This window comes from Lissotriton vulgaris, chromosome 4_1, assembly GCF_964263255.1.
Source record: "Lissotriton vulgaris chromosome 4_1, aLisVul1.2, whole genome shotgun sequence".
Lineage (NCBI taxonomy): Eukaryota > Metazoa > Chordata > Amphibia > Caudata > Salamandridae > Lissotriton > Lissotriton vulgaris.
The window spans coordinates 345,545,056-345,559,038 of NC_141691.1; the positions used below are offsets into that span (position 1 = coordinate 345,545,056).

At 40.2% G+C, this 13,983-nt stretch overlaps 1 protein-coding gene across 1 annotated transcript in view; it reads left to right on the plus strand.

The window, feature by feature from the left end:
- Positions 1 to 13,007, plus strand: part of LOC147718729 (protein FAM162B-like) — a 96,521-nt gene extending 83,514 nt beyond the window's left edge. The window contains exon 4 of the mRNA XM_086966768.1: positions 12,737 to 13,007. Within this exon, the coding sequence (XP_086822894.1) occupies positions 12,737 to 12,838 (102 nt within the window). The 3' untranslated portion in view covers positions 12,839 to 13,007. The remainder of the gene's footprint in view (positions 1 to 12,736) is intronic.
- The last annotated feature ends 976 nt before the right edge of the window (positions 13,008 to 13,983 follow it).

A 13,983-nucleotide genomic window follows, 5' to 3' on the forward strand; every position in this document is an offset into this window, starting at 1 on the left:
AAGTGAAATCCTTGGTAGGTAAAGATCACGCTCTCGTGATACACATTGCTCAGTTTGTGTATCCCAATACGCACTACCTCCCATATCACGATGTACTCTCACCTGAAGTCACCGCGGGTCCGCAGCAGTAGAGTGGCTTCTTTCGCGACTGGGTCAGCCGCCAAACATTTCACACACAAAAGGTTACCCTTGAGGAAGAGCCGCCAAGTAGGTTATTGTTGCACTTGTTTTATTGAGATACTGCAATGCGTTTGAACAAAGAAACGTGCTTTAAAATCCATAGCGCCTTCTTCCAGACGCGTTTTGAGTGTCCTCTTAATCATTGGCATACAGGTGCAGCAATGAATCCAGGCAAGCATGTTGTTCAATAGAACGCTTACACCGCCCTTGTAGGCGTAGCCACAACTGTGGCCTTCTGGGTCCTGTAGTAGCATAGAACTGTATTTCTCAAGTGAGATTTGCCCACAGTTTTACGTTAAAAAGTGAAATCCTTGGTAGGTTAAGATCACGCTCTCCTGATATGCATTGCTCAAAAAATTCGATATTTTCACTATCTATATTTTTTTACAACGATATTTTTGATTCGATATTTTTGTACTTACCTGTTTGGAGATAGGAAGTCGATATTTTGGCATTCTATATTTTTTACTCGATATTTTTATAGTTCTATATTTTTGCCATTGATATTGTTTCAGTGATCCGATAATTAATAGACCCAAATGTATGGTATAGGGCAGCGACGGCTCGTGGAGGGAGTTACGGTGGGGCAGGAGGGCGGGGAGGGGGAGGGGCAGGGTGGAGGTTGCTAAAAACCGGCATATGGATAATTGCAGGTAAGTAAACAATTTAATTAATAAAACGAATTTCGTAGTGCGCCTTGCATCGCAAAATGCAATGCAGTGCGAGCTACGAAATTCGTTTTATTAATTAAATTGTTTACTTACCTGCAATTATCCATATGCCAGTTTTTAGCAACCTCCGCCCTGCCCCTCCCCCTCCCCGCCCTCCTGCCCCACCGTAACTCCCTCCACGAGCCGTCGCTGGTATAGGGGCATACTTTCCCTGAGTATTCCACATGGAGTGAGGCACATAGAAAAAACCTTCATGAAATCAGTGGCTCTGAGGAAAACCATAATATGCTTGACAGGACTGTCGCAGGCCTGCCAAGCTTATTACTGCCTCAAGAGCACCAATACACCTCCAGGGAATGGCGGTTCCGTGGCGGAGTCAGAGGTCCCATGAGGGCACATCTGCCAAGGTCGTAATGTAGGGTGAGAAGAACGCCAACCCACCACAAGTCCGTCGGGCCAACAGATTTGTAATTTTGCCCTAAAAAATCAATGATTACAGTTTTGTTTTTGCAGTTTTATATAGAGCAGACTTGACCCGAAGCATATTGGAGCGCTTCACATGATCAGCAGTCAAATTAGGAAACATTTATTGTTTTTAGGCATGAGGAGATATACTCAGATTCACATGATGTTTAGCCGTCGCCAAGACTCAAACCTGGTACCCCAGTTTCAAAGTCAGCAGCTCTGGCCATTACACACCCAGTCAGTCCTTCTTCTGTTCCCATGAGCTTATCAGAAATAAAAGAAAGATTGATTATCCTCTGTCACTTGCTGCTTTGCAGACCTAGATATAGACAATGTAAAAGATGCAAAATAGTCCAAAATAGTCCTGGTCCCCTAAAATAAGTAGTGATGGGACTAACTGGAAACCACCAACACAAATGATGTACTGTCTACTGTAAGCCTCGAATAATACTACCATTTTTCCTAACTCAATGTTCTTACATTCTTTCTCCCTGTCTACCTGAAATCTTCACCACTTCCCTTGTTCATTTCTCCTCCCACTCCCACTACTGTTCCTTTTTTTCTCTACTATTTGCTCCTTAGCTAAAGATACGAGGGTTCAGCTGCCCATTGCCCTTAACTTTTAAGGAAAAGCATTCCATTCAAAAGGCTTTTAGTTCATGAACTCTTTTGTTGCCTCCTTTCCACTGCCCTAGCACCTCTAGTCCTTTGTGGTTCCAGTACAGCAATATATATAGATACAAACAAACAAAGTACATGTCTATTCTGTTGATCGTATAAAAATCGGACTATTCAACAATATCAATGCTTTATTATTGTTGGCTTTCTAGCCAGCACCATTCCTCCTCCTCTTTGGTGGGGGAGATAGGAGTAAAATGCAAAGTCTAATTATCTTTTTGACGTGGTCACCAAATATATAGTAAAGCACAAAAAAGCTATTGAAGCCCCAGGTATGACAGGACCTAAAATAGTTTTTTAGGAAGTTCTTTAGAGTTTGCTTTGAAAATTGGGCCATTTGCCCTGGTGGCTACGGTTTTGAATTGAAGCATGTATTGATCTGGAATAAAATGCCTCAAATGTCCTGTCCAATTTATCTAGCTGTAAATATCTGTTTAGATAAATCAACTAAATAGGATTTGAAGAGAATAGCTTCTCAGGATGACCTGACACCAAATACAACTTTAATAAATTAATCTGCCTCCAGAAGAAGAAATGGATTGCTGAGTTATCTGAAAATACGTAATAGCTGTTAATGAGAAACACTGCTGTGATCAGTTGCTCTAGAGCAATGTACTTGAAAAATTCGAGCATACATATATTTTTGGGGCGTTTCTGTCTAGTGTGCATATGAATTAACCTAGAGGTAGCTGTGCTCTGTGCTAAGCTTCACAAATTTAAGTTTGAAACTGAAAACCTTTAACATTTTTAAAACGCAAACATTACAGCTTTAGAAGCAAATCTAATTTAAATAAGCAACAGAGAATGTAACACAATGTTATTAGCAGATACATTGAACTGTAGAAAATAGAGTGAATGAAGACTTTAGAAATGCACAAAAAATAAAACAATATGGGAAGAACGATCAGAAGAAAGAATATCTTGCAAGATCCAGAAAATGGATGATGCTAGAATGGTAGAGGTGCATTGGAAGGTTATTGCTGTTGTGAAAATCGACACCATCTTGCCACAAAATACGAAAACATGTTTGAAGTTTTAATTATAATCTTTTTTTTTCATACTGAGAACTTATCAAATGTAGACTCCTTTCTCCTGCCCCCCTGCAATGGAAAGTTGTAAGTGCCTGGGTAATAAAAGGAGTTAAAATCTACTACAAGTTACCAATTACAGTGTAACCCGTTTGGTCACACATTAAAGCTCAGAGTCAATTGATGGGATTAAGTATGGATTTACTCCAAATTCAAAGCGAAGGTGATATAAATCAGTAACAGAAACATAGTATTAAAATACAGAATAACTAGAGGATAGCCAATACAGCATATACAATGAATCCTCAATAACAGAAAGCAATTGAGGAATTTTGTGTTGTCTATACAAAGATTAAGAAATAAAGTCTGCAGAGTAGATTGAAAGTTTTGATCCTTTTGTCTATACATGAGTTTATCTAAAAATATCTACTAAGCCCTGTTCAATCTGAAATTCAGGGAAACCTTAATAGTTCAGGAAACAAATAAAGGTGCACTCAGAGCCCTAAATAAACCTTCGGGAATCCCATGACACATATCCACTTACTTCCCATCCTCAACCCATCAAACCTGGCAATTATATTCGAAATGTTCTTTTCTTTGGTATACAATATTATTGTCATTGTAGCCAGGAAAGTGCTAAATATCTGGCAACCAGTATGCATTTAAATATGAATAAATAGTAATATTAGGTAATCAGAGTTTTGAATATCATTGCTTTATTTCAACTTATCCTTCTTAAAAAAGAGAAAACAAAAAATAAACATTGAAAAATGTAAAACTATATGTGATAGTGGTTTGCATATATATATATATATATAACATTTTGGGGGAGATTAACTGGATAAATTCCATGAACATTTGACAGTCCTCCAATGGAATGTTAAGCATTCTCTGTTAATAAATTGTATTCTAACTGAGCACAACCATGATTGCAGCTCACTGTGGTAAGGGAATTGGTGGGCTGATCCTAGGGCAGAAACTCCATTAAATTGCTGAACGAATGCTAAAACTGTGCTTCCTAAAATGAGAGGCTAAATATCATGATTGCCAACACGTTTGTATGGACACATCTAAACACACATGCTAACACTGTCAGCAAGCAACTTGCATTAACACCTGAATCCTATGATCAAAATTAGATTGAACAGAAAATCACAAATTATACCCCCAAAAAACGTTCTGGATGTATCCATCCAGCTAATACACCCTTACAATAATTTATCAAGAAACTATTAAGCTCTGAAACCTGTGTAGAGATTGTTATCAGCAGAGAAGAATGGCAAGCAATCATGAAATACATTTGCAAATTCAATGCAGTAAAGAAACAAAACCTGCTACACAATGGAAACACACTTACAATCAAAAAACAGCATTGCCCGTTCTTGCAGTCCCATGAACATTTCTACCTCTAAAATCAAATACAGTCTGAATGAACGTTGTCCTATTCCAAGGTGACATACCAGAATATTTTATCGAGAATATTGTTTCACATACATATTGTGTCCTAGTTATGGTTCATAAAAATGATGCCACATTTTGAAGTTTAATAGAAAATCTAAAAACAATAAGGTGATATTTTTGCAAATAATATTTAGAACAGAATATTTACATCGGACAATTTCTGATATGTAACTTTATTCCAAAGAGGGGCAAATAAATAAAGCGGATTACTATGGACAGTGATGAAGTTTGCACCCTACCATTAGAGATATACCTAATGAAAATGTCAGTCCCACTAGCATCCATACTCATTTAAGTCATCATGATGTGAAAGAAACTCCATTGAAGAAGGATATAGTGGCAAATGCTAACATTCTGTACCTGTGTCCTGTACCTGCACAAATCGCAAAAACTATAGAGATTGTGCCTAACTAAGGACATCAACACCAACCTGCCACGCACTGCACTCTCCCACAATGCAAATAAGAAGTATATCAAAAGAGCAAAGCTAGTACTTGCAATACAATATTATAAAACAGAATTCTAGAGAGTCTTAGAAAAAACTCTGAAGGACTATTCACAAACTGAATTTTGTAGTATGTTTTTTACCACTACAGAATGCACTGCAAACTACAATACACAAACCTAAGTGTGGAGTTTACGCCTCCACCTCTCCTACCTTTTTCTGAGCAAAGACCTCTGCCCCAATTGTGAAATCTTCGCACACCTAAGTATACGTTTTAGTAGTAAATGTGAGAGTGAAAGAGGGGAGTGGATGGAAAGAGGGGAGTGGGTGGGAAATGGGGAGATAAAGTGGCATAACGGGCTAGGGCAGTCCATCTAAAATCTAGGGAACTGGTTTTGAGTGTCGGCAATGATGCTCAACATCCTGTGATTCTGGGAAAATCACTTAATCTCCCCATGCCAAACAAATCAAAATGACTGTGTCCTTGTAAAATACCTGGTGCTCATGTAAAACACTCCGATACCTGATTCCTTTGGGTCAAGTTTGCGCTATATAAAACTCCCCATAAAAAAAAGGGAGCAAAATAAAGAGAAGTATGAAAGGGTTAAGGGGTTAGGGGCCATATGTATCAAGCCTTTTGTGAATCGCAAAGGCCGAAATTCGCAGAATTTCAGCCTTTGCGAATCGCAAAGGGCCTTTTTGCATGTGTTGGGATGTATGAAACATTCCCAAAATAAGGAATCGCAAACTTGTGCGATTCCTTATTTTGCCATTGCATTTAGGGAATCGCAATTTTGCGATTCCTTAAATGCTATGTATGTAGCATTTTGGCTAGCGAATTTTGGTTAAGAAATCGCAAATTACCACCAACTTGTAGTTGGTGGTAATTTGCGATTTCTTGTAAATATGCACAATTGTTCATTTGTGAGGGTGGCATATGATGCACATACATGCCCATTGGGCATGTATGTGCACCATATGCACACACATGTAATTTACAGGGATGCAGCAGGGTGTCCTTGAGACACCCATGCACCCTTCAATAATTCTCAAATTGCGATTAGCAAATTGCGAATTCGCAATTTGAGAATTATTTGGAAATCATTCCTATGAGCCTCCTGGCCCATAGGAATGCATTGGGAATTATTCCTTAATTGCGAATTCGCAAAATGCGAATTCACAATTAAGGAAGCTTAAGGAATCGCTAAAAAAAGCGATTTTCTTCATACATACCATTTTGCGATTCCTAAATAGCGATTCCTTAAACATCGCTATTTAGGAATCGCAAAACGGAACTATGATACATATGACCCTAAGGGAGGTCCTGGAAAGGGTTTTTGAGGGGGTTTTGGAAAGGTTACGCTTTGGCAACTCCAATCCATTCTTCATCTCACAATGGTGACCTAACTCAGTACCCCCTTCACCGTCCAGCATAGAAGTAGCAAAAAATCTGGAGGTCAAATTCAACTCGGCCCTTTCATTCTACCCAGAAGCTGTGGCAGTGGCAGACGTGTATCAATCTAGTAAAGTCCCTCACTTCCTTCTTCTTGTCATCAGGAAAACCGTTGCATTCACCCTAATCACTTCAAAACTCAACTACTGCAAAAGTCTTTGTGCAGGCTGCTCCAAACAACTAATACACTAGCTCCAGATGGTCCAACATGCGGCAGTAGGACTGGTGCTGCAACTCGCTAAACTAAGCTCTGCCTCCTCAGCCCTAAAGAAACTACATTGGTTACCCCTCCACCAAATGACTCTGTTTAAGATCCTTCTACTAGTCTTTAGAGCATTTAAACGCTTCGGACCTAAACATATTATCTCCCAGTTCTGCCACTTCAAAACACACAGGCTTGGCCGGTACAGCTAAGAGTGGTGAGGTGGGCCGAGGTGGGGTGGGGGAAGTCGACAGACAACGGAATAGGGATAATAACATTTTAAACAAAGGAAACCACTTACCTTGAACTCGCCGCATCACCGACTCAGTGATGCGGCAAGCGCAAGGTAAGTCGTTTAATTTATTTATTTTTCCTATTTTGTTTTCTGACTATTTACCCCAAATGCCCGGCCCCCTCCCTTCCCCACCGCTCTTCACTGGCCGGGCCTGAAGACACAAACAAAGTTAAAGATTTTCCAACAACAACCTTTTAAGGATCGCGTGTCTTACAGACTCAAACCACGAGGGAAGAAATCCTCCATGATGCTGGGCTCCAGAGCCTGGAACCAACTCCCCATCTCTCTTCAGTTCATAGGCAACAAAGTAAAATTCAAAAAATGCCTTTAAACCTGGTTGTTTCCTGCCCCTGGTGCATTACCCTGCCCCCTAATCCAGCTCATTTATCATCTTCTAGTCCATACATTCTCCTAAAAGGAACCCCGTTGCTTTCCAGCACTGCACCGGAACGCTCAATTGTGAGTGACAGTGCACTATAGAAGCACACAATTCATTCATTCATTCATTCTGGGACATGTACCCACCGGAAGAAGGGTAAGCCCATTCCTATTCAGATTCAGCACTTCTAAAGTTACTTCAGCCAACAAGGGGACCAATACAGTAGTAAATTACTGCATCTCATAGATGAAGTAAGTTCAACACCACACATGACCAATCACCTGTACTGCAAAACACTAACATAGAAATCAGCAGAACTAGGTACTTAATCTAAAACTAGGAGAAAATGTCCAATTAAATTAAATGAATCTGGAAAGTACATTATTTATAAAAGTAAAAAATGCATATTTGGTTTACTTTATTTGGGATTTTTTTATTTTATTTAAACGTTAGAAACAATTTCAATTTTATTTATTTTTACATTAAATAACGATCTATTTAAAATGTAGATGTTAGTAGTGTAGCATTTCTTTCTTTAGATATACATTTAAACTAAATATATACAATGAATGTACAATAATATTTAGCATTAATATATTTTTACAAAATCTTTCAAAGTTTTTACTTTTCCAGATACTTTACCATAGGGAGACTCTGCACTCTGGGCAGAGATCTTTGTATGGTAGTGTATAAGGGAAAGTTTTTCTAGGCAGATCGCATAATAAATTAAAGGGATAAGTGATACAGTTTATTAAACTTGGAAACATTTGTAAAAAATATTTTTAAGTTGAATATTAAAGTAAATTAATTGTATATATGATTTTATATATTTATTTTAAATATAGAAGAAAAAAGCTACAGCACATATAACTAAACTGTGATCTCAAAATAAATGTATTACAAATATTCTAAACTACATTAAACTTATTGTTCTCAAGTTCAAATAAAAAAATTATTCCTAACTACAGTAAAACAATTATTCTAATGATATTAACACTTATCATAATGTGATGTATATAATTAACTAAAAGTTATTTAAATATACAAATTATAGTTACATTAATTAAAATAAAAAAAGGCTTTTCAATAAATAAATACAAAATATTTCATGTTGTTTTCAAAACAAAATGTATTTTTATTTGTAACTGTTTTTAATCATTTGATTGAAATTGTTATTATTTGCTATGGGGTTTACATTTGAGTCCCACCTCTAATATTTTCTGTTGGAGGCTGTTGCAGTGCCAAACATTGACCATGTGTGATGCTAGACTTACTAAAGTTTTCTTTTTTCTTTTTTTTAGGAGTGACTTACACTCATAATTTAGTGATATTCCCTTTTTTTCAGGGTGGAGACGTGTAAGTCTTCACATTTTTTGATGTTGTATTTGTTTACCATTCTATACATAGCAATAAGTACATTACACCCTAGTCATTGCCTCTAACACCCAGTCACCCCGTAATTGGGCACAGTATGATCAAAATATTCACAGAATAATTATTCGCCTCCTCACCTCCCGCTTTCACTGTCTCACCATTTCTTACTTGGTTTGTATCCTTTTCTTGTATGGGCAACTTGACCAATTGATCCCGCGCTTCTTACCCACATCAATGACGTGTGTATCCATTCTCACCCCCTTAACCAGCTTCTGTGTCCCATCCTCCCAAGATCTTTGAAATTTTCTCCTGTCACCCTCTTTCTTTGTATGCATCCTTTTACATAACTGTGCAATACTCCATACTGAGCTCCCATGCCTGGTGGCTAGAGGAAATCACAGAACCTCACTTCTGAATGATGTCTCATTTTGTCACCATACAGCCCAGATTCACCAACAGCTTCTGATAGTGGAAGTGATCTGCCAGGTCCAAATACCCAGCAGTGCCAGTCATGGCTGTAGTTCCAGGAATAACCATGAAGCCTCCTCCAAAGAGCCCCTAACCACCTCACACTAGTCCTGTATGTTGGGACAGCTCCAGAGTGTGTGCATCCTCTAAGCAATTTGCTTCAATCACCCTGCCTATCCTACAGAGCAAGGTTCATGTGTAATACGTCTGGTATATGATTTTATGTTGGATTAGTTGGAAAACCTGTTTTTATTGCCACCAATGAAGGGAAGTGTAGAGCCTCCCTCCAGTCATCCTCATTGATTTCCCCCAGGTTTTGTACATAATTGCCTTAAAATTTCAACAGATAGAGTTGTGTATTTCTCATTAACCTACCATATGGCAGTGAGATAATTTTATTGTCAATCTTTCCCTCCAGCAGTCTTCCTTCCAGTGGGAAGTCCACCTCAGTCTCCTCTTCCAGAGACAAACATTCTCTGAGGGCATGTCTTAACTGGCCATAGTGCAGCCACTGTGCCTCTGACACCAAGTATTCCTTTCTCAAGAAGGTGAAGGGAACAGCCTCACCAGTGTGGACAGGCTGTTATAGTCTCATCCTTGACTGTCTCCAGAGGGCCTATGTGGGGTAACCTGGAGCCCCTCCCAAAACTGCATCCTTGGGGTCAGCCTCCGGCCCCATCCCATCTCTCTAACTAATCTTTTTGAGATATCTACCACTGACCCTGTTGCTGGGCTGGCCGGAGGCAGCAGTTTGCCCCAGTGTAGCGCGTGCAGGTAAATCCTGTTCCCCATTTGTATCCTATCCTACCAGGATGCTGGTTCCTCAAGATTCAAGAGTAAGGATACAATATATTTATTTATTTATTTATTTTTAAAATTTATAAAGCGCGACGTATGCCCATGGGCGTCTTGGCGCTGTGACTCATTATGGCCTAGGCTCAGAATATATTTTAATTTTAACCGTGCAGGAAAGTGAGGGTATTATTGGTTAAAAAGCCACGTCTTTAACCGTTTCCTAAACTGTAGCAGAGTGGGAGAGGATCTGATTTCCAGTGGGAGTGTATTCCAGAGTCTGGCTGCGGCGATGGTAAAAGATCTGTCTCCCCAAGTAACAGTCTTTGTTCTCGGTACAGTGAGGAGGAGAGAATTTACTGACCTTAGTTGTCTAGCGGGGCGGTAGAGTATAAGCTTCTCCTTCAGGAACTTTGGCCCTTGGTGACGAGTGGCTTTGAAGGTGATACACAAAGTTTTAAACTTGATTCTATTCGTCACCGTCAGCCAATGATAGCTCCTGATAGTCTGTTTGATTGGTTGAAATTTAGGGGTACCAGACAGCTGCCTCGCAGCCGCATTCTGGACCATTTGCATTTTAGCCACAACCCGGGCCTGAGCATTCAAGAACAGGCCATTGCAATAATCTAAGGCGGACAGTACTAGTGAGCTCACCACTGTTTTTCCTCCTTTGTCTGAAAGAAATGGTATAATTTTTCTAAGGAGTTTGAGCTTGAAAAAAGCTGTGGAGGCTACTTGATTGGCGTGTTGGACAAAGATGAGTTTCTCATCAAAAATCACACCTAGATTTCTGACTTTCTGCACCGGGGATGGCAGTGCCCCTAGCAACGGGGGCCACCATATTGAGGACCAAATCGGGAAAAGTTTTCCAAAAATGATCACCTCCGTTTTTTCTGAGTTCAACCTTAGGCAATTACAAGCCATCCATTCCTTGATGGCCAGCATGCCTTCTTGAAACCTGGCTGCCACCTCCTCGCCGTCGTCATTGATGGCCAGGACCAGCTGAGTATCATCCGCATAGGTGGTAAGGCTCATCCGGTAGGTGTTAATGACCTTAGCTAAGTCCGCCACATAAATGTTAAAAAGGGTCGGACTTAGGGATGAGCCTTGTGGCACACCACATGGGAGAGCCAGGTTCGTTGATCGAAAAGGCCCCATTGTTACTGCCTGTGTTCTTCCTGAAAGGAAGGAAGCGAGCAGAGCCCTGGCCACGGCCTGGACGCCCAGCTCCTCGACACGGTCAATCAATATAGAATGATTGACCGTGTCGAAGGCCGCCGATAGATCCAGCATGATTAGGACCGCCGTGCCACCTTGATCTTTAATGGCCCTGATATCATCAGCTGCCTTGATGAGCGCAGTTTCGGTTTATATACTTGTATATAAAGCTCTACTGAGAGGAATTTAAAACGAGAATCTGTAACCATTTCAAAAATCTTCAGAGATTGGTGTACCAATTACCCCCACATGCAAGAGAAGTTGTTTTGTAATCCATACACAAAAGAAGCAGCTGCGATAGCAGAATTGTGTGACCACACTGATAACTGAGTTTAGGAAATTAAAGAAGACTTCCACAAACAATGATGTAAATTAAAAAAGAAATATATGTAGCAACCAACCCAGAAGACTGTCACATAGTACAAGGAAAATACATGAGTGGTAAGAAAGAAGAAATGGACACCAAAATAAAATAGTACAGATGTGTAAATCTCACATACTTAGCTATGAATCTTGTGTGCTCTATGGAGAGAGTTATGGGAACAATTGGCTAGGATGCGCAGGGAATACCTGGAAAAAAACATAGACATAAGATATGTTAGAATAACACATTGTCAAAATTATTGCTCAACTCAATGTGAATAATGGGAAGAGATGATGACAAATCTGAATTACCAAAATGTAGAATATTGTGAGCTGAGAAAGGTGTGTATGTTTTAGAATGCTCTCGATATGTACATGTAGATTAACAGCAAAGATAATTACAAACATACCCAACCTGATGAGTAAGAAATGGTAAGACCAGACATCAAAGAAAGCAGGTAAAACAAAGATCCAATTCCCATGGCAGGAATTGTAAACATTAAAATATTCTACAAGAGGCATACGACTGTTGGGAAGGGGCGTAATGTACGTGCTGTGTTGAAGACAACAACGTAAATAAGGGATTAACCCGTTTGTTGCTTCAAACGTTTTGCGCCAGTGCTGAACATTCGAACAAACGGGTGTGGTCGCGTCGGCCATTGGACGTGTGCAGCACTGGCAAGGTAGTGCTCGCAACGTCCATTGGCCGACGGCAGCACTAAAGGGGTTAAATTGGATCAAAGTGCTATTGAGCAAGTTCTAATTGTACATAAAAGTATATCTAGAGTGGATGTATTTGAAGTATTTCCTTACATTTTCAATAATAAGATAAAAATTTAAGATTAATCTCAAGGAAGGAGCCATGAAGGTCTTAACCGAGGGCCTGATTACAACGTTGGGAGGACCTGAGCCCGTCGTAAGCCTTTCAGAAATCCTGTTTAGATTAATTTCCGACCAACTCTATCAAAATGGGTCAGTCAGAAATGAATTCAAACAGGAGATTACTATGCCATAGGAACGGCTCTCACCGAGGGTCAAAGCCGTTCCTACAGTATCGTAATCGGGTCCCTAGAGTCTAAAAGAATTCTCAGTTCTATATAACATATTGACATGCTGGCAAGACAACTATTTGCAACAAATATCTCAGTATCAAAACCACACATTCACGTTTTTTTGTTAAAAAAAAAGGAAAATTTAACATGAAAGTCAATAATGTAAAAATGCAAGCAGGCTAATAGTAACATTCACTTTCATTTTCTCCCAGGCCGTTAAAAAGGAGAATACATTAATGAAGCGGAACATGGAAAAAAGGGCCAAATGGAAAGCTGAGAAAGAATTGGAGGAAAATACTTTGAAGGAACAATGAAAATCAGAAACTGTTCTGTTCTGTCTTATACTACATGTCACTAAGCTGTGGAAATATATATGTATATATAATTTAAGTTAGATTCTTATAGATGTAACCCACTGATGGAAGCAGTGGAATTCCTGCAATAAAACTATTTTGAGTCACCATTAAAGGTCCCTAATAATAAGATTGTGTAAATCCATGTTTCTTATGGCTCCATTTAAAATATGTTACAATGAAAAGAGAATACATTTGGTGACACAATTAGCCTAATACAAAAATATATTAAGACATTCTTTTCTTATGCAATGTTGTGAATATTTAGGGAAACTGGCAGAGATGATGAGCAGGCAGATATATTGCTCTGAAAATTCAGTTTCTATTTCTATGTTTATGTGGTTGTTTCGGAAAAATATGCACAGCACATAACAAAGAATCAGTGGAGGCATGGCTTGGCGGCATGGCGGGCTAGACGCGGCTACCTTATAATCCTTCTTTGATCCTGATGGAATTAGGCCCACAAAGCTGAAAACTGAGGTCGGAACCCCCCTGGCCCTGAGGATCCAACCCGGGGGCTGATTCATGTACCAGTGGACCGGGTGCCCAAATTTGCTGTGGAGGTTCTCCATCCTGAAAAATTATGGCGCGGGTTCCAGCTGCCAGTTAGACAGCCTCCTGCCATCTGCTCGGCATTCGCCCTGATATGGGAAATCGTGCTGGGGGGCCAATCATGGCCCAGACTCTTGGCTGCTTTACAGTGCGATCCTCTGGAAGAGCTGCCCTTGAGGTGGGAAGCCGAAACAGTTTACATTGCAGCTGCCCGACAGGGTGCCCGGGGCTGAGTGCTGCACGACCCTGAGGATTCTAGAAGGCCTGGTGAGCCCGCTGCGGCTGTGTCTCTTGCTTCGCGGTCTGCACAGCCTGTACGGAAGTGAGGCCTGCACACTTGCTGGGGGGCCCCTTTCTGGCAACACTTGGATTTTTTTCACTAAAGACTTTCAATGCAGGTGGGGCACAGCCCTAAATAAGAAGGCCTAAGCTGAGGAGCTGCTTGAGGCCCGGACTCCTGCCACAGTGAGAGAGGGAAGCCACAAGGACTCACTAGTCAGCTGCACTGGGCTCCACCCGGGCCCGCTTTGATTGCGTTCACACCTGTGGGTGGC